The 20901-nt window shown below is 42.1% G+C and overlaps 1 protein-coding gene across 7 annotated transcripts in view; it reads left to right on the top strand.

The window, feature by feature from the left end:
* Positions 1-20024, top strand: part of PLEKHM1 (pleckstrin homology and RUN domain containing M1) — a 46980-nt gene extending 26956 nt beyond the window's left edge. For 5 of the 7 annotated variants that reach the window (XM_058179525.1, XM_058179524.1, XM_058179527.1 and 2 more), the window contains 7 exons: positions 2300-2540; positions 2710-3630; positions 6605-6750; positions 7355-7548; positions 9224-9287; positions 13512-13669; positions 15353-20015. In XM_058179525.1, coding sequence (XP_058035508.1) covers positions 2300-2540; positions 2710-3630; positions 6605-6750; positions 7355-7548; positions 9224-9287; positions 13512-13669; positions 15353-15470 — 1842 coding nt within the window. In that variant the 3' untranslated portion in view covers positions 15471-20015. Of the gene's footprint in view, positions 1-2299; positions 2541-2709; positions 3631-6604; positions 6751-7354; positions 7549-9223; positions 9288-13511; positions 13670-15352 lie in introns of those variants that run through there. The other 2 variants (XM_058179528.1, XM_058179529.1) reach the window with 2 other exon arrangements.
* The last annotated feature ends 877 nt before the right edge of the window (positions 20025-20901 follow it).

Genomic DNA, 20901 nt, shown 5'->3' with positions numbered 1-20901 from the left:
TCATGGCGAAGGTTGTAGAGAGTGTGGTGGCATATCAGTTCCCCTGCACCTGGAGGAAACTGTGTATCTAGACCTGTTCCAGTCCGGCTTCCGGCCCGGTTACAGCACTGAGACGGCTTTGGTCGCATTGGTGGATGATCTCTGGAGGGCCAGAGATAGGGGTTATTCCTCTGCCCTGGTCCTATTAGACCTCTCAGCGGCTTTCGATACCATCGACCATGGTATCCTGCTGCGCCGGTTGGAGGGATTGGGAGTGGAGGCACCGTTTATCGGTGGTTCTCCTCCTATCTCTCCGACCGGTCGCAGACGGTGTTGACGGGGGCAGAGGTCACCCGCGGCGCCTCACTTGTGGGGTGCCGCGGGGTCGATTCTCTCGCCTTCTGTTCAACATCTATATGAAGCCGCTGGGTGAGATCATCAGTGGCTTCGTGTGAGGTACCAGCTGTACGCTGATGACACCCAGCTGTACTTTTCCACACCGGCCACCCCAATGAAGCTATCAAGTGCTGTCCCGGTGTTTGGAAGCCGACGGGTCTGGATGGGGAGAAACAGGCTCAAGCTCAATCCTCCAAGACGGAGTGGCTGTGGATGCCGGCATCCCGGTACAGTCAGCTGAGTCCGCGGCTGACTGTCGGGAGCGGGTCATTGGCCCCGATGGAGAGGGTGCGCAATTTGGGCGTTCTCCTGGATGAACGGCTGTCTTTTGAAGACCACTTGACGGCCGTCTCCAGGAGAGCTTTCCACCAGGTCCGCCTGGTGCGCCAGTTGCACCCCTTTCTAGAGCGGGATGCCTTGTGCACAGTCACTCACGCCCTTGTGACGTCTCGTCTGGACTACTGCAATGCTCTCTACATGGGGCTCCCCTTGAGGGGCATCCGGAGGCTACAGTTAGTCCAGAATGCAGCTGCACGGGTGGTAGAGGAGCCCCGTGGCTCCCGAGTGACACCTATCCTGCGAGGCTGCACTGGCTACCTGTGGCCTTCGGGTGCGCATCAAGGTGTTGGTGAACGTCTTTAAAGCGCTCCATGGCATAGGGCCGGGTTACTTACGGGACCGCCTGCTGCTACCGAATACCTCTCACCGACCCGTGCGCTCTCACAGAGAGGGACTCCTCAGGGTGCCGTCGGCGCGACAGTGTCGTCTGGCGACACCCAGGGGAAGGGCCTTCTCTGGGGGCTCCCACCTCTGGAACGAACTCCCCAGGACTTCGTCAACTTCGGACCTCCGAACCTTTCGCATGAGCTTAAAACCCACTTATTCATCTGCGCTGGACTGGGTTAGTTTTTTAAGTTTATGGGTTTTAATGGGTTTTAGTCCTAAATTTTAATCGTGGCCAATTTAATAAGTTTTTTAACTGTATTTTAATTGTATTTATAGTGTATTGTGTATTTTTACTTGGCTGTGAACTGCCCTGAGTCCTTCGGGAGAAGGGCGGTATACAAATTTAAATAATAAATAATAAATAAATAATAAAATAGTTCATAGGAAATGATGTCACCTTTCCCAGATCACTTTTCCCAAATATCACCCATCTATTCCACTGGCATCCAGAAGAAAAAATGTGGAATACCTTTGTAAGACCGTGCCTAATTCTTTCCCAGGTGTTCCCAAATTTCTGTAATAATTATTCCTGATGATAGGAAAATTTAAAAAAAACAGTTTCAGTTTTATTTATATTTCTGTGTGTATATGTATGTATTTAAAGTATTCAAAATTAATAGAATTTTAAAAATTAAATAGTAATTTGTCACAGGCTGAATTTTTAAAAGAGAGTTATTTAAATTGGATGGCCATTTTTCTTGGTGCTTTAAATGGTAAGTTTGGATTATGTTTTTTTTCCAACTGATCTGTCTATCCAAAGGCAATAATGATAATTACCTGTATTTATAGTGCAAACTCTCAGGTCAAGTCATTTAACATAATACTCAATTAGAAGATGGCTGCTTTGTGGTCACTTGCAAGAAAAATCTCTAACAAGGATATTGCTATCATTGAACTTGAATTTTATTCCTATTGAAATCTAGTAAAGTTCAGAATCATCCCACCATTCTTTCCACATTTCTTAATCACTGTCCTTCTTTTCACCTGTTCTTGCTCCACCATCAAATCTGAGCAATGTCAAAAATAAATTCATTCTGTGCAGACTTCCATGATAGCAATAAGAGGATGCTGTCCTTCAAAGGACAATATTTTCTTGCATCAGCCCAGCCGCTTGAATTCAATAAAGTCAAAACCAGAAGACTAGCTTGTTCTGGTAATAGCACAAATGTTATCTTGCTTCTTTATTATTTCCCAACAGAAAAGAAGCTGGATCACTGAGGATGATTTTTACCTTCCTTCCCCTCCTGAGGAAACAGAAAAAAGTCTCTCCAGTTCTCCCAGCACTTCACTGGAGAGGCTTACCGGTAGCCATTCTGCCATGCCATTGAGAGTCCCAGATCCAGGCGAGCTCTCTGTATCCTCAGCAGAGCTCAGCAAACCTAAACTGTCTCCTGGAAGGGAGCTGAAGGGCTTTAGTGTTGTTCATCGGAGACAAATAGGTAACTTGTGTTTTGATTAAGGGAGAAAGGATGAAGTAGAATGGGAGGAGAGATTTCTATGGTGGTTCAAAGAATTTAGAGTAATAGAAGCATCATCCATTTTTGCTGCTTTACAGAAATATCATTTGTGCTAAAGAATGCATAAAGCTATTCCTCTCCTCACTTGTAGGTCTTTCCAATCCATTTCGGGGTCTGCTGAAGTTGGGAACCCTGGAACGTCGAGGAGCTATGGGCATCTGGAAAGAGTTTTTCTGTGAGCTCTCTCCTCTAGAGTTGCGGCTATTTGTAGACTATGAGAATCGAGTGTGTGTAGAAAACTGTTCTCTGCTGAGATGTGAGTCCTTAGGATGGGCTCACAGTGATGGGCGCTTTGAGCTAGTCTTTTCCAACAAACGATTGTATCTTCGGGCTTCCTCTCGGGATGAAGCAGAGGACTGGTTGGACCGGCTGCATGAGGCCGTAAAAAAGTATAGGCTACAGCAGGATGAAGGATGGGAAACTCTAGACTACCCTGAGGCTGCAGAGGATTCTGAGGATTTCTTTGGAGGTGGACCACCTGGTGACTTGCCTTCCTTCTCGGGTTACAATAGAACTGGCCCAACTGAGTTGGACTGGTCATGTGCCTTGAAACCCGAGTTAGATGCAGTCAAGGAATCCGTCCTGTACCTGGAAGTTGAAAAAGCATGGGTCCCTTTGGTATTCTCCTTGTCCTTAGAAGCCTTGAAATGCTTCAAAGCCAGAAATGATAAAAAGATACTGAACAACAGCTTTGGAATTGAGACCATCCAGGATATCCTGCCAGATGTGAGCCTGGGTGGACCTGCGTTCTTCAAGATCATCACTTCAAAAGCAGTACTGAAGCTGAGAGCTGAGAACGCAGAGGAGGCAACTGATTGGCGAGACCTGGTCCGCCGAGTGCTCATGTCCTACTTGGAAATGGCAGAGGAGGCCCTCACGCTTGGGGGCAACCTGGATGGCAATTCACAGGCAATCCTGAAGAATACTGTTAAGGAACACGGATACTTGCTGCAGTATCTGGTTGCCATCCCCATGGAGAAAGGCCTGGACTACCAAAGTTTCATATGTGCAGGTAGGGATGTATAGCTCCTTGCAAAAAGTTAACTTACAGAAAGCCTTTTTTAGTAAGTTAAAATGTATTTTCTCTTCCAATTAAACAACTAAGATTGAGGATTTTACTTCTGCATGTTTTTACTTGTACTTAATGTGATTTTAGAACACAAGATATTGGTGGTCTTTGTTATATGCAGCTTTAACAGTAACATAACTCCAGTTTAATCATGGGTAGTGGTAAGTCATTGAAACATGAAAGTCTTAAACATTATTACTGTAAGCCTTTGTTTCACTAGATCTCTTAATTCTTCTTATGACCAAATTTTAATTTAACTAATAGAAATAACAAGAAATTCTTAAGCTGCGATAACTGAGGGAGGGCGGGGGCAGTCCTGAAATGTCTGATTGTTCTGGTTTTTGTTTGTAATTGATTCATTTTGAATGCCAAAACTACACTTTGTTTTCAGGGCTATTGTTATGTCCCCTCCCAACCACAACCCAAAAAGACACACGAGCTGACTTTCCTTGCCAGCAATTTACTCTGAAAACAGATAACAGTCCTGGCTACGAACTTGCGATTGCCTGCCAAGTTCTTCTCAGACCAGCGTAATTTGCAGTTCAGGAATAAACAGAAGTCAAAGTATGAATCACAAAATAACACAGCCAAAACTCCCAAAAGTCAGTCTTTGTCCATCACGGAGCCCAAAGGCAGTTCTGCCCACTTTTATACCCTGTGGGATATGGCTCCATGACTCAGCACTCTCTGGGCCGGCCCCTCCTTTCCTTTTGCTGCGCACGCTTCACTCGGTGTCGCTGCCTTGCGTCTAACCACAATTGATTCTCCTCAGCTGGCTCTTGGAGCTCTGCCAGGGAGGAGGAGGAGGGGTCAGGGGAAAGAGGCCGTGTCAGCTCCTCCTCCTCCACCTGGCCTGCTTCTGGAATCTGGAGCGGAGCCAGAGAGGAAGATTCTGCAGAGGGAAGCCCTGGCTGAATCACTCTCAGCCAGGAGGTCTGACTCATGGGGTGCAATAGACACAACAGCTATGTGCCAAAGAAAATGGCAAAGTAAAGTTTGAAAAATTGTAAAGGCGCATGCATAGATTATTGGAAGTGACTTTGTGTATCTCTGATTAACATGAACTCATCTCTGACTCAATAAGCTGGCCTATTTACAGTTCAGCGGTTATAAGTCCACAGGAAGAAAGATGTAGGAAGATCAGGCAATGTGTGACAGGCAGGTCTGATGAGCAAATGCAGTTTGTGAAGTCATCTGTGGATATTGTTCTCTAGTTCAGGGGTCTCCAACCTTTCGGACCTCAGGGACCACTAAATTCATAATTTTAAATCCTGTGGACCACTAATATGATCTGCTTAATGACCAGCTGGGTGGGTGTGGCTAGGTAGTCATATGACCGGGTGGCCATGACCAACTTGATGTCACTCACATTGAGGGGCACCTCACTGGCTTCTACTCACCCCTCCCCTCCTACCCACTCCTCCCCTGCCTGGCCAGGCTTCTTAGGGCCCCAACAGGAAGCAGTTGTTGAAGCTAAGCACCATGAGAAAGAGTTGGCAAAACAGCTGGCTCAGTTCAAATTGGATCTGACTGAGAAGGAGGCTCAGCAGAAGCACCTCATTGAGGACTAGGAGCATAGGCTTTCCAAGCAGAGGGAAGACCTGCAGGAGTGCAAGGCCAGGTACCTGTGCTTGGAGGCTCAGCGGGTTGAGATGGTCAGCCAGTTCCAGGCCATGATGCAGTCCCACTAGAACAAGGCCCTCTGACTCTTCGCCAGCAGCAGCACTTCCCTCCAGCCTTCACCCAAAGCCCCACACCAGGAGGCTGAAGCAGACCCCAACCCACACAAAAAGATCCTGAAGGGGGAGACTCTCTGCAGCAACACAAGCGTTCATTGCATGTATCCAGTCCAGAGGCCATAGTTTGAGGACCCCTGATTTAGTGCAATATAAAAAATAATTTTTCTGGGGACCATCAAAATTTTCTCGCCGACCACCAATGGTCCACGGACCACCAGTTGGTGACCGCTGCTCTAGTTCATAATCTTCACTGTCATCTCTAAGTAGACCATAGATTAATCTATTTGGTGACTTGACTGCACTTTTCTCTGTTTGAATGAATGAATGAATGAATAAATAACACATTTGGCTTTTAGTTTTTCATTGCTTACATTGGACTAGTATCTGTAATTATTTAACAAATATCCAGTTTTTGCAATTTGGATAACTGGAAAATGTCCAAGAATCCTTCAGTCTAGAGCTCAGTCTAGAGGTGAGATAATGCCTATGAACCTCTTACAATGAAGTGCAGGGATTTCCATTAACCATTTTATTCCTAAAATAATTTCGTGAACAAGAGAAATATTAAGGGTTACACCGTTAGTAGTAAATCTGATAATGAAACTAAATAATGGACAAGAGGCTACATTTTTATGAAAGTTCAGGCCAAATTTCCAAATTTTGAAGCAATTTATCTTTTTTTTTCAGTCATAGAGTAAAATACATTATTATATTTCTAGCCACTAAAATCGGAACAACAAATAATTCTGTTCCAAAGATAGTTTTGGCTTTGGGCTTTCTTTCTGCTAAAAATTAAAAAAAAGTAATACAGGAAAAAGGAGGGTTCTTGCTTGGTATATATTGAGTAGTAGATAAAAATATATGGTTGTGTAATAAAGGCAAGAGGTCTGTGTGTGAGTGTGTGTGTATACATATTACATATACAGGCACATCCATACTTGAGAAACACAGATCTAGAGATCAAGGCTGAGCAATAGCTGAACCTTGCTTCAGCTCTAATACTTTCCTCTCACTATAGGCAGTGGCCTAGTCAGCAAATGAATTACGGGAACTGAAAACTGACTTCTCTGGAGACAGCAGCTGGAGAATAAGCTGTCTGAATACAGAAGCTTCTCCAATAGCCAAGAGTCAGTTTCTGGCAATTTAAGATGATCTTACATTTTGTCTTTCCTTTCCAGGCTGCTCCAGGCAGATTGGTTTCTTCTTTATGAAGCCTAAGCTGTGTTCATTCACTGGCCTCTATTACTGTGATAATTGCCACCAAGATGAAGAGTCTGTGATACCTTCACGTCTAATTCATAACTGGGATCTTTCCAGATATCCGGTATGCCCTATTATGGTGGGAGGGGGGCATAAAGTATATAAGCTCTGTTATGTCTGTTATGTGAAATTGTCTCTCATGTCTCTTTTAAATCCCACCTGCACAAATAGAGTCACAAAATGACCGTAATTTTCATTATGAAAGAGAAAAGCTTGAGATCTCCTTTCTTTGTGCCCTACCTGCATTGCAAGTGAGTGCAAATAGGTGCAGGTTTAAAAAAGCAGACTAGCAAAATGTGCCCTCCCTCTGAGTCAGGAGTGGGTTCTACTTACCTTTCTACCAGTTCTCAACGGGAGCACATGTGCACGCTTGTTTTGTATATTTTTCTCAAGGCACAATCTTAGTTGTCAGAAAGCAAACTCAGCTCTTTTCATTTTTCTTCCCTTTTATTATTATAAACTCTCTGGAGTAGCCCCACAAGACATGAGCAGCAAATTAATTAAATAATTAAACAAACCTTCAGTTCAAATTATAAGAAGGTTCTTACTGAAATATGAGCCAATGAATTTCTCTTTATAAATTATAATATTCTTTTGCATTTCCTAGATGGAAATTCAGGGGCTCAGGGGCTTTTACAAGAACATTCTCATCTTGTTGTCTCTGTCAGATTTGTTGCCAGGCTCTGAGATTCCTAGCCAAAATTCAAAATCAACCCTTGATTGACCTGAAGCTGGTGAATGAAACCCTCTATGACCATGTAGAGCAAATGAAACAGATCTATCAGAATCGTGAGCAGCTGAAGCTATTGGGTGATTACCTTGTCCTTTGTCGCAGTGGTGCCCTGAAGGAGATCAGTAAGAGGTGAGCCAGAGGCATATAAGAGGGCCTTCTCCAAATCAGTATATTAATCTGAATTAACTCCAGCCTTCCGACACAAAAATAAGCAAGCATTCTGCTTCCAAATGATGCTGGCTATTCAGTCAGACTGTCAGTTTTGGAAGGCAATTTTCTTTTTGCTTCTTAACTGCCACATATTTTAGCTGGAGAAGTTGGGAGGGGATTGTTGTTGGAGCGGTAGAAAGTTAGTCATAATAACATTCCGTATTCAAGGACTTTTGCCTGCATCTGATGTAGACTGCCTGAAGACTGTATCCAATTGAGTGTGAAGAGTTGATTGGACAATATGATGAACTTGTGGGTGTGGGGCAGGGCTGTGAACTGTCAATTGGGTGTGGAAAACCTGGAAGCTTTCAGTTTCGGGTTTTCCCAGCTGTGCCAACATATCTCTAATAAATTGGAACTTTGAGGAACCTCAAGCCTCAGAGCTTTATTTCATTGGGGGTGTTCCTTGGAACCCTGACACAGACATTGTATGTGGAACTGGAGGCTTACCACCACTCGTAGATGCTTTTGCACCACTTTCATTCATCAGATAGACACAGCTGCCTCCACAGAAGTTCTTTTATTGCCAAGCTTATTGCCATCCTCATCACAGATAGAGCAGTGGAATACTTCTATTTCAGTGATAGCTGTTTTGGACATAGCCGAATTTTAGTTTGTAGCTATCTCTTTCTCTCTGAAAAGTGGTCTGGTCCCAAATGGATTCCAGAAGCATTGCAAGAGAAAAATAAAAAAAGAGCAATATTGTTTCCATCTCTTCAAATCAGGAGGATAGGGCTTGTATTTGGTGACATAGAACACTTCTGGGGGTGTTGTTGGATCTGGTTTGCTAATTCCAAATTGATGAATTTGATACGTACCATATTTTTCGGACTATAAGACGCACTGGAGTATAAGATGCACCTTAGTTTTTGGGGAGGAAAATTTTTGGGGAGGAAAATAAGAAAAAAGCTGATTGGTGGGTGGATCAGCCTCCCGAAATACCCCCAGTCAGCTGTTCGCAGAGGTGAACGTTAACAACAGGTTCATTGGTTGTGAGCTCTGGACCTTACTTTTTTTTTTCAGCCTCTGAAATCTCTGTTTTGGAGGCTTTTTTCACAGCCTCTGAAACCTGAGTTTGAGAGGCTGGGCGGGGCTACATTCAGTGTATAAGACGCACCCAAATTTTCACCCTCTTTTACGGGGGGAAGGTGCGTCTTATACTCCGAAAAATATGATATACAGTGTGTATTTTCATTGTAAAAAAAATGTTGCTAGAAAATTAAAAGAAAAAATCCCAATGTATTCAATTTGGCCCTGAGTACCATCAGCATGTTTCTTGTGATCTTTGAAAAATGGAGAGAAACCAGCACAGGCATAGAGCAATGGTATATTTCTGAGATCAAGAAATATGAGTCAAGTAAAAAGTACCTTGTGATACAATGGCTTGATGAAAGAAAGGGTTGGGAAGAGAGGCACACGGTAAAAGAAGAATGAACAAAAAAGCCTAAGAGATCAGCTTGTGTGCAGAAATGGAGTATGAGAAATGAAGCAAGAGTTCTTGTTGTCTCATCAGGGTTTTATTATACGTTGTATAAAACTTCTGGGATGCAATGGAGAACAAATTTTAATATATTAATGATATTGTTCTTTGAAGGCTTGACCATCGGCACTATCTCCTGGAGTGTCCCCATAAATACAGTGTGGCTGACCTGAGGCAGGTAGGAGATCTGGAAAAAAGAAATGTTTCAATCTAGAAGCAGGTGGAAATTCAATTCAAGAAAATATTACCCATTTCTTCACCCTCTAAGTTAGATCCCCCAAAATCACAGCCTAGTAACCAAGGGTGAAATGTAAAATTTGTTAGTAGCAGTTCTGTGGGCGTGGCTTGGTGGGGGGGGTGTAATGTGACTGGGTGGGCGTGGCCAACTTTTTTTTGTTACTTTTGAAAGCATTTTCTCTACAACCTCTTCGGCCAAAGAGGTGGTAGAAAAAATGCTTTTAAAAGGCTCTTCTGGCGATCCCAGCTGAGTTGCCTGTTCATCAGAAGCTTTTCAAAGCATTTTTTTACATCCTCTTCCGGCCGAAACAGTTTGATGGTGGAGATCTTATCCAGGACAGCCTGAGGGTGGGGGGCAGAGGGCATCAGCACCCCCAGCTCCTCCGCCTCTCCTCCTCCAACACTGACTATGGCACGTGCAGTTAAGAGTGTATATCTTCCCCGTCCCCTTTAAACGACCGATCAACCCCCCGCCACCATTCCCTGCTATGCTAGGTAAAGCGCTTTCCTCCCCAAAACCAAGCACACTATGCGGCTGGTGCTGCCACTTGAAAATGCTTTCCTCCCTGGTTCCCCAAAGCGCTTTCCTTTGCATAGCATAGCAGGGAATGCAAGCCAATTCAGATGTTTTTTTTCCTAAGTCATTCTAGTTCAAGTCTTTGATCTTTCCAGTCTTCTGAAGCTGTAACACAAGTACTCCTTCAATCTTTCTCTTTCTCTTGGTAGCCTAAGCAATGCAATGTTTTTTTTCCCTCTCCAGTGATGTTTCTCTCCAATCCACAAATTCCGGTAACAAAATGTCACTCGTTAATCCACAAAAACAATTCCTTTGTCTTCCTCAATTAAGTCCTTTTGTTGGCAAAAGATGTTTTCTCTCGATTTTCTTCTCCTTTTACTATTTATAATTTCTTCCAAAACCAATTTTAAATCAAGATGGAACAGTATTTCTTTTAGGGCTCTTTGCTGTTTCTTTCCTCTTACTTTAAGTTTCCGTGTGCCAATTAGTCGCTAACTTCAAACCAGAAAATCTTTTCAGCTTTAAAATTTGTTTCTTCTTATCTGCGAGTTGGCCAATCGCTCTCCTGGTAACAATACTCTGTGCAAATCTCCACTCCTGCTCAATTCTTTTGTGTGGCCGTCCCGACTTTGGCAGCTCCTAACGGCTGCCTTTTCTCGTTGCAGGGTCAAAGGCTGGGTGCCAGCACTCCAGAGAATTCACAACTTCCCTGTTCACACCAGCCAGTGCCTTCTTTCTTTGCTGTCCCTCCAGGACAGTTATGGTCCATTAAGGACCCCCAAAACGACTGGAATTTTGGTGTTCTTCCTGGGACCCCGGGATTCATGTCGTCTTGTCACAACGCTGGCCACACATCTCCCATACAAATTATTTGATGCACCATGAGATATTGCATGATTCAGTGCAAAGCAGAAAGCATGAAGCTTTTGAGAGCTGGTCTGTGCGTGTTCAGATGCAAAAAACTTTGTCCTATCTAAAGAGTATAGCAAATAGACAGCTAAGCTCTCCAGGAATTCTCTGGCCAATTCGCTTCTGCTCAGCAATTTTTTTCCCTAGTCCTGTATATTGCAAATTTTTTGTTAATTGCATTGGATCTGCATGAAACGAGCATAATGTTAAAATGTTATGATATTTATGTAGTTATTTACCAAGCACATCTCAATTATATTAAAGTAACCAAAATATCCTTACAACCCCCAAGGCATATCACAACTTTTGAATCCCCCTAATTTTTGGAAATTGAAGTAAAAAAAAATTGACACTGCCTAATTTCTGCATTAACAACTGCTGCGGTTTTAAACATAAGTATGCACAAAATGGAAAATCTAAATTGTTTCAATTTTAGAATAATTTGCTGTGTTCTGGAAGTTCTGCCAAGCCATTTTGGATCAGCTTCAGTTTAGCAAAAACAAAACCCAGAATATTTTTTAGTTCTTTGGAGGGTTTATTCCACTAGTTTATGCCGACTATAGGGGCATTGCTCATTTCTGTTTCTAGCCATTGAATCAGTGCTGTCCAAAGACATTTCCACAGTCATGTGGCTACCATGACATCACAGAGCACTGTTACCTTTCCACCAAATTTGTACTTATTGATCTACTTACATTTGCATGCTTTCAAACTACTAGGTTAGCAAGGAACCTGGGGCAAGGTTGGGACCTCGCCCTATTACGTGGCACTCGCATCTGGAACATGGGTTGTCAGCTTCCCTGCTCAGCGTCATAAGCACTGAGTCACTGCACCATCCCCAAACCATTTGTGGGGTCTGGATGAAACCAAATCTGAAAATATGCCAGTTTCTTTTACAGGGCAAAAAGAGTACATTCACTCTTTTTTTCTTCTTTAACTTGCTGTATAGTATGTCGCTTACTGTCAGTCCCTCTTGCCTTTCCAGCACCTGCCCTTGCCTGCCTTTCCTGCTGCTGCTGCTGCTACCAATGTCCAAGCTGAGCATGTCCCACTAATCCACCCATTCCAAGTCTAGGACAATTCGCTGCAGCCATGTCAGTGCAGCCAACTTGTTACAGGACAACTTGCTGTGAGACAATTCCATGTGGGATAACTCAACCCATTGCTTCTACTTGGCAAACCTTTCTGATTTTTTTGCAAGGACAAGAGGTTTGGAGAATTTGGTCCTCCTTTTCATGGAAGACCCAGCCCTGTGGGCATTGTGCCTCTGGAGAAAAGTATCAAGACCTTGAGGCTATCCCAACCTTTGAATCCCCTCCCCCAAGCCCTACCAGATCACCCCAAGAGCCCTGGCCATGCTGAGGCTGTGGGAAAGCACCGAACCTCCTTCTCTTCCACTGTGAGTCAGGTCAATCCCTGGATCCAGGGGTACCCCATTTCCCCCTACTGCAGTCTGGCTCAGAGAGGTGGTGCCAGAGCCGATAAGCCACTGCCACTGTCTAGCTGTGCAAATTAATGAAGAATTACACCCTGCACAAGTGCTCCCCAGGGATTGCACTTTGCCCACCTGGCTGTGCTGCCTTCATTCCCTGCCTACATTGGATTTCCCTTCCCCAGAACCAGTGGAACTCCTGCTACAGGAAGAAAAGGAGACCAGGAGAGGATGGATCAAACGGAGTGAGAGCAGCATAGCCAGTCAGGGGGTGGGGTGGTGAAACACAATTTCTGGGGGACACTTGCTAAAGGGCTCAATGCTTTATTAATTTGCCCAGCTACACGGTGACGGCAGCAACACTATCATCTCTGGCATCACCTCTCTGAGCCAGATCACAATGGAGAAAAATGAGGGTCCCCCTGGATCCAAGGATTGACCTGTCTCACAGCAGAGGAAAAAAATTTTTTGGTCCTTTCCCACAGCCTTAGCATGGCCAGAGCTCATGAGTGATCTAGTAGGGCATGGGCAAGGATTCCAAGTCAGAGATAGCCCTTCGACAACCGCTCTCCAGGGGCACAATGCCCATGGGGCTGGGGACTTCCATGAAAAGGAGGATCAAATTCCTTAAGCCTCTTTCCCATGCAATGAAACCCAGGAAGGCTTGCCAGGTAGCAGCAAGGCAATGAGTTACCCCATGTGGAACTGTTCCAAGGTGAGTTTCCTCTGCGAGTTGTCCCACAGCAACTTGGCTGTGGCAACCAGGCCACAGTGGGTTGTACTATTCCGACCCACTCCTAATATCCCCTCATGATCCTTCGTGTGCTTTCCCTTACCTCTGTCATCTTGGCTTCATTGCTAATATAACTTTTTTCTGCATCTGTTTCTTATTCTACCATCTTATTCTACTTACCTTGCCACCCCGTCCCCAATCTTCTCAACACCATCCCTTCACTGCCAGCAATCAGCTGCTGCCTGTGTCCATTCCATATACCTTACCTAACCTCCTCAGAATTACTTCTACCTGGACATGATCATATATATTACAAAGTTTAAATTCATGCAAATTCATGAAAAACATATGAAACGCAATGTATTCTGATTTTGACAGGGACCAGCCAAAACCACCTGTTTCATGCCTTTCAAGTGTTTTAACTCAGACTGGCATCATAAGGGCGGTGGCCATTTTTTGCTGAACGGCATATGTTGCATATTTCTGAGAGTTTCTGTGAAGGCAGAAATAGAAGTGATTTCCCTGCTCCCCACCAATTACTCACCAACTGCTCATGGCTCTTCTCTTTTCTTAGATAGCAGACGGTATATTTGAAACTTTTCTTCAGTCGCTGATCCAATTTGCCTCCCATCATGTGTACTGCTGTGATCTTTGTACTCAGAGGGGCTTCATCTGCCAAATATGCAACAAGAATGATATCATCTTTCCCTTTGAATTTGATACAACCAGCAGGTAAGTGTTACACATGTCCTTCCCTGTAGAACTGAATACACATTTGAAGGAAACTAAAATAAAATTGAGTTCTCCTGTATATATTGACCATATCTTGGAGTTCGCTAGGTTAGCACATCGGAAGATGGTTTTCGACTCTACATTGTACAGGACTGAGTTATTTGAATTACCCCTTAGGACAGCTACCTATGACACCCCTTGTTCTAATATAGTAGGCAGACTTTGGATCCCCTCTTTGAAGTAGTGCCATCTTATAGGACCTAGATTGCTTGCCTTCTCAGTAGCAGTGCCTTGGGATGATCTTACCACCACCACTAACACACACACACACACACACACACACACACACACACACACACACACACAATACTAAGTTGACCCAATTCCAAACTGGCCTTTAGGAAAAATTTAAAAACATAGTCATTTCCCCAAGCATATACTACATTCGGAATATAAAATGCGTTCAAATTTTCAGCCTCTTTTTTTTGGGGGGAGTGCATCTTATACTTGGAAAAATATGGTAATTTTCTCGTGCACGCCTCCTCTGCCAGAGGCACCCCCACACTCAGTGGCCAGCAAAGTCAACCAAAAGGTATGCATCATTTGAGGGACCCTTCTGGAATGATAGGCAGTGATGATCTGTTATTTTAATAAACACAGCTTAAACAGGAAGTAATCTCAAAATCCCTTCTTAGTTGTCAGGCAAAAGGAGAGTTCCCAGAGGCAAAAAGGTAAAGCGGCATGTAAGCCCAAATGTGAAGAAAGAGCCAGCTATATAATTATCTAACTTTTATCCCCCTACCTGTGAAATAGTTTTAAGGTTGCCTTATAGCTAGTAAAATTACTTAACCATTTAACAGAGTGTTTTTCAAATGTGTACTTCAACTCCCAGCATATTGGCTGGGAAATTCTAGAAGCTGATGTCCACACATCATAAAGTTGCCAAGTTTGAAAAACACTGACCTAATGTAACGCAGGAGGGTGCGTATTTCTCCAGGCGGCTTACTTTCCAAACTAACCAAAATTAAATTTCGTCACATTTTATTTCATAGCTAATGTAATTGAAATGCATTTTAAGTAATGTGAATTTCTAGTTACATATTCTCCTTAAGTGTTATTAAAAATGCAATTTAATAACTTTGGAGACTTCAATAACATACCCAAAAGTTTGGCAAATTCTGTACAGCCCTAGACATGCTTTTTCCCTTTCAGCTGCTGTCCAGGGCTTCTTTCTATATCTGCCACCTCATTCTTTTTGATCTGATAATGATTGCGACAGAAACTGGGACCATACTGTTGTATGTAAAGGATCTGTTCTCTCCTGAGAAATGGTATCTGAGTACCAAGGGAGAAAAGCATAGTTTTTCAACCTTTTTTCCTTACACAATTGGAATCTCTGAGTGGAAAGTTGTTTCAAGAGTTCAGCAGAGGAAGTCTGGCAGCAGGGATACAACAACTTTATTTGTGATTCCAGTTTCACGCTTGAGATGTAAAGATACTTATTATAAGAGGGAGACTGGCCTTTGGAGCCAATAATATAGAAAGAGAATATCTAATACCTTCCAATCTGTTGTACTACAATTCCAACCTGGCTGTTGAGCTCTAATGTGACCTTCTCAAATAGTTAACTGCTCACAGTTGATGAGTTGCTTCTAGAATTGACATACTTCTTTTTCCTTACAGGTGTAGTGAGTGCAAGACTGTCTTCCACAATAGTTGTCAGGCAAATGTCAGTTTCTGCCCTCGTTGTGTCCGTCGGCAGAAATATCACCAGCAACTGCAAGAATTCCTTTGGAAATGATCTCAACTGTGCCAGTCCTTTGGATAAGATTCTGGAATTCTCCAGAAGGCAATTGGAAATCAGAAGCTTAGGAGCAATGGAAAAACACTGCCAGCTGCACACCTTCTGTCTGGATTAGAGTCCTACAACAACCAGTGCACCTTGCCATCAGCTCTGGGAAAGGAACCCACAGAGATACTTCCTCGAATTCACCCATTATTGCCATTAATCTTCATTTATTCTTGCCTTCCCAAGCAAATTCATCCTTATCCTGACATTGAATACTGGATATTAAAGGGATATGTAGCAAGAACTCCTAAGAAGACTGGTTTTAGTGGATGTCTCTTGATTTAAATCACTGGAGAAAGGAAACATTGTTTTACTTTTAACAAATGCACTTTCCAGCAGATTTCTTGTGCCTTCTACACTTTACACACTGCTCTTAAACTGTCTTGTGCCAAAATAGCTGCTGAATTCTTTAGAAAGGCATGCCATCTTTGGTGTCCTCAAGCAAAGTGACCTTCTTATAAATAAGCTATTATTATTCTCCTCCATTTAAAAAAACGCTCAGTCAGCATATTTCAAACTTGATTTTAATATTTTCTTTTATTCTCCTATGCAGATAATTAACTTTATTGAATAAATAACAGACGTCTTTTATGAATCCGTTACTTCAGTGTAACGCTTATTTGCAAAGTAACTATAGCATTCTTGTGGGCTTATGTTCACCCAGAGATCAATACCATCCTGTATTCAGGAACATGTGCCACAGAGAATCCTAATAAGACTAAAGAGAAAAGGTTGAAACCTGGATTCTGGAAGAAACTGGATTCATTCATTCATTCAATTTGTACAACTGCCCTATTCAATAAGTGACTCTTGGCAGTGAACAAATTTAAAATACTTCAAATACCAACAATTACAGCAATACAAAAATTAAAATACATAGCACTTGAGAAAGACATCCTATAATCACTAGCGCAACCAAAAAACAAGTCCCTGCACATGCTTGTCCCCAGGCAGAGGATGATATTACAGCCAGAATAGGAAGGACTTACCTTTTTTAGAGAGTATTATAGTAAAAAGATTGGTCTAAGGTTTCTAGAGAAGTAGGACACATATTTTTCCTCTTAAAATCTATAAAAATGGAAGAGCCTGAAATATTGACCATGTCCATTCCAAGGGTTTTCTAAATCCAATAAAAGTTCAAAAGCCAACTGATTAAATAAAAATGAAGATTCCAATGATGTTGTTATGTTCTGGGTGAAGAATGGAGATGAGGCCAGAATTATCTCTGTGAAAGGTTTAACCCAGAGGCATCAATAAGGTAGCTGAGGAACTCTACCTGTAGAACAGTGATCTTACACTTTTCTTTTTAAACTTGAGCCAACTTCCTGGAAATTGGTGAATACTACTCGCAGACGGTCAAGGAGTTCGGCATTGTTGGCCACTGACACTAGAACATCATCGAAATCGGGGATGATACCTGGGATGCCCTGCAGGAGATGCTCCATCAGACTCTGGAAAAGTCCCAGTGCCATGTTCACCCGAAATTGTAGCTGGCAACATCTAAAAGCTCCTTGATATGTTACAGTCGTCTGAGTCTCCACTGTGGCGTCATCAACTGGAAAAGGTTGATAGGCTTGGGCAAGGTCCAATTTAGCAAAGATCTTACCCTCACCCAAAGAGTGCAGTAGATGTTGGACCACAGGCACCGAGTATTCATTTTGTTGTAGTGCTTTATTTAATGTACATTTATAGTCCGCATAAATGCCAACAGAACCATCCAGCTTCACAGGGAGTCACAATTGGAGTCTCTCATTTTGCGTGGTCGATAGGTTCCACGATTCCTTGGCTGATGAGCTTGTCAAGTTGTCATCAACCTTTGCACGCAAAGCAAACGGTACTCTTCGTGACTTCTTTCGGATCAGAGAAACCTGGGGGTCAAGGTTAAATGAGATGGGTGTGCCCATATATCTGCCCAGACCCAAAATGGAAAACCAGTCCAATCCTAGGAGACTCGGTAGGGAGCCATCCACTACAAGCAGTAACAGTGGGCCTGAAAAGTCCCTAAAAGATACTCTAAAAGTGCCAGGGCCAATGACAGAAACGGATGTAATCAAGAACAGAATTGTGGGGCAGAGTAGAATTTGCTGAGATTGAGAAACATTGCAGCAGGGAGGGTGGTACATGTGGATAAGACTCAACATTGCCTAGTTGGGAACAAATCTCCAAAGTAGCCTGCAAAGTTATGCAATACTTTAGCATTATCCATTCATTGGGGGGGGGGGATTAACTTGTGATAAAAGCTAACATCTGAGAAATGTTGCCTGCTAGATACTTGGGAATAGGACTTTCAAAGTGACAGCAGATTTCAAGGATGGCAAAGAATAATGTGTCCATTAAAGTGGCATTATCTAGCTGACTGAGGGGTTGGAAAAGCTAAGCAGAGTTGGGTTTGGATGGGAGACTGCTAAAATACCAGGGCTTTAGACTAGACAGGGAAGTTGTGAGGTGGGAGAAGGGGAAAGCTGAGAAGGCAGCAGTGATAGCCACTTCCATGGCACTGCTTGAAAGCAATGTAGTTGCATCCAGGACAGCTTCCAAAGGTGAGCTCAATTTGAGGGCAACTTCAATTTTAGCAGTTCTTTGTTACTGTTATTAGAGCAAGTTTGATTTTAACAGGGAGATAACAAAATAAGCATTTGGAAAATCCCATAGTGTTGCCAATATGTCAGGAAAGCTATTAAATAATGTTAAGAATTAAGGGAACACAAACATTTATAAATAATGGCTTCATACAACACTGAGTTAGATAGGAAGATGATGTTTTAATGGCAACACCTGCCAAACAGGCAGGCAGTGAAGTTTGTATGAGTCTGGAGGAAATGCCTTTTAAAGCTGGGCTTACTGCACTGAAAATGGTATGTGAAGCCTGAAATTGAAAACTGGAAATTGGATGCAGCAACAGTTGCTAATATCCTGGCTGGAAATCAATGAACATGCAATATCTGGAGGCCATCAAGTTAAAGAAGGTTACCAAGTTCTAGCAACAAGGTTACCACTAGGCAGGAACCAGCAGGTCTTCCAGAGATGAGCCAGCCCTATTTTCAAGGCACAAGCAAACATCATAAACTGTCTAGAAGGGAGAATTCCTCTGTGACTTCAGATATGATTGCCAATGAAATTCTGAGTATGAAATTGTACCCTCCATCCAATCATTTCAAGTCAGGGTACCTGGAGACATTTTACAGCAGGCTTTCAAGAACTGTTGCAGTAGAGCCAGGATATTAAATTTGCAAATATCTATATCGCTAATAGATGGCAGCAAAGAGATATTGAGAACTTTTTGAGGTAAGGAAGGAAAAACAAAGTCCAAATGTCCTTGGAAAGAGGTGGGGGGGAAACACCTTTGGGACAACCAGACCTTGATGACTGAGAATCTCCATTAACAATCAGCCTATAATGGACTTTGTTTTTCCTTGAAGACATTTCCTTCTCATCCAAGAAGCCTCTTCAGTTCTGACTGAATGGTGGAAGAGGGAAGGATTTATACTCCTCAAAGTCATCTGGTCGTTAGCACTCTTTCTGAGAGTAGTTGAGGCCATTTGAAAGTTTCTTTGTGCCCTCAGGGTCACCTTGACTGAATAAGGGAGTAGTCCAGAGGTGTAATAAATTGCTTGTGGTTTCCTAAGAAATAAGGGGTCCATGCACATAAATGGGAATATATTACTGTGGAGGATCAAGACCATCTCTTTTCCAGATAAATGATTCCAGGATAGAAAGCAGCTGAATTTTTCAGTACAAAAGTTGTGAGCCATCCAGTTGGGAAAGAAAAACATTTCTCTCCGGATGTTCTCAATTTTCGTATCAAGAATCTTCACACAGATAATGAAGGAAGAAAATAAACTTGTGTACAACAATGCATACCTGGTTCTATCCATTGTATGTATTTGTCCAAAAGCCAGATTTATAAGGAAACTTCAAAAAGAGTTATTTTTGTATACAATTGTACATTTTCTGTAACTTTTAAGCCTGAGTATGTTTACTAATATATTTTTACCCTATCAACATGGATCTTTTTTTAATTTCCCCATTTGGAGGCATGTGTTTTCTGTCTCCATATTAGAGTAGCCAAATTTAGTTCATTGTTTCATGAAACAAAGCAATACAAGGTAAGTGGCGTCTGACATCAGTAGCCTTTCTCTATGGGGAAGTGGTAACTTTTTCTAAGAGAGTAATGTTATGCATTAAGATGAATGACGTTCAGAGATTTGTAACCTAAATACAATAGCAAAATAAATTTTATTAACTTTTTGTTCAAAATATTTATTTCAGCATTTTACATAGTTGGGAAAATAAGTACTTGGGGGGGGGTATTTTTCAATTTTATTTCTCCTGAATGAAAAAGAATCTTGATTCAATCAATGACTATAAAGCACCTTGCATACCTAAAACTGATATTGATTAGCCAATTAGATAAAACAAATCAATCAAACTGCTACACATCTTTACATGTTACTTGACAAAATTAGGGCATTCTTAAGGAAATAAAATAATTTCAATCTGAAAATAAAAGTTTAAATAAAATGATAAGAGTGATCAGGATATTTAATTAGATGTTGGCTCATGATGATTGTCAGCAAAATGCAAAATATAATAAAATATTTATTGTTTTACTGTATAAATCTTTGGCTTCTTTGATACATAGCTATAATTGGACATATTTAGTAATACGGAGGTGACAAGAAAAAAATATGGTAACTGGAAATTTTATTGTTAAAACTGCAGAGTAGATAAAAAAACTAAGGATGTTTTCTTGCTTGTAAATTTCTGGCAGGATTTATTCAGCCAGAATTTAAAACAAATTTCTGGATCAAATAGAACTTTTGTCCTTATCTAGGATCCAAAGCCAATGAGAAAGACTCAGTCCCACTAATGTTAGAAACCTCTCCTCTAGTTGGTGGTGAAAGAGTTTCCAAAAGAAATTAATTTTAAACACATTATTTTCTAGATGGGAAGATAATATATATGGAAGGAATTCTAGTTCTTGCTCATTGACATTTTCACTATTAAAATTTATATTTTATTGTAAGGATTATGTTAGTTTATCTTTTGCAACCCAGCTAGAAATCTGAAAGGCTGCTCCAAAACACCTTAAATAATGAATGGATTGCAAGGAAAAGAAAGGTTTTTCTAAATATCATGTAGTTTGACAAAACAAAGTACGAGCAGAAGAACAAGCCAAACAGGGAGGGAACAGTCTGGTATGCTACGAAGGGAAAACAGATTTAATTACTTTCATCTATTTTGAAAGGAAAAACAAAATACAATTTCAGGGCAAACTAGAAATATTTTGATGTGAAGAGGACAAAATGGCATCTCAGCACTAGCAACAGGTTTGCCGTTATGGAAGGAGGTAAGCCAATACCTCCTTGAGGAAGCTGGGCTG

Source organism: Ahaetulla prasina, chromosome 4 (genome assembly GCF_028640845.1).
Source record: "Ahaetulla prasina isolate Xishuangbanna chromosome 4, ASM2864084v1, whole genome shotgun sequence".
NCBI lineage: Eukaryota > Metazoa > Chordata > Lepidosauria > Squamata > Colubridae > Ahaetulla > Ahaetulla prasina.
Note: the sequence above shows the minus strand (reverse complement) of the source record. Positions and strands in the feature narration are given on the sequence as shown.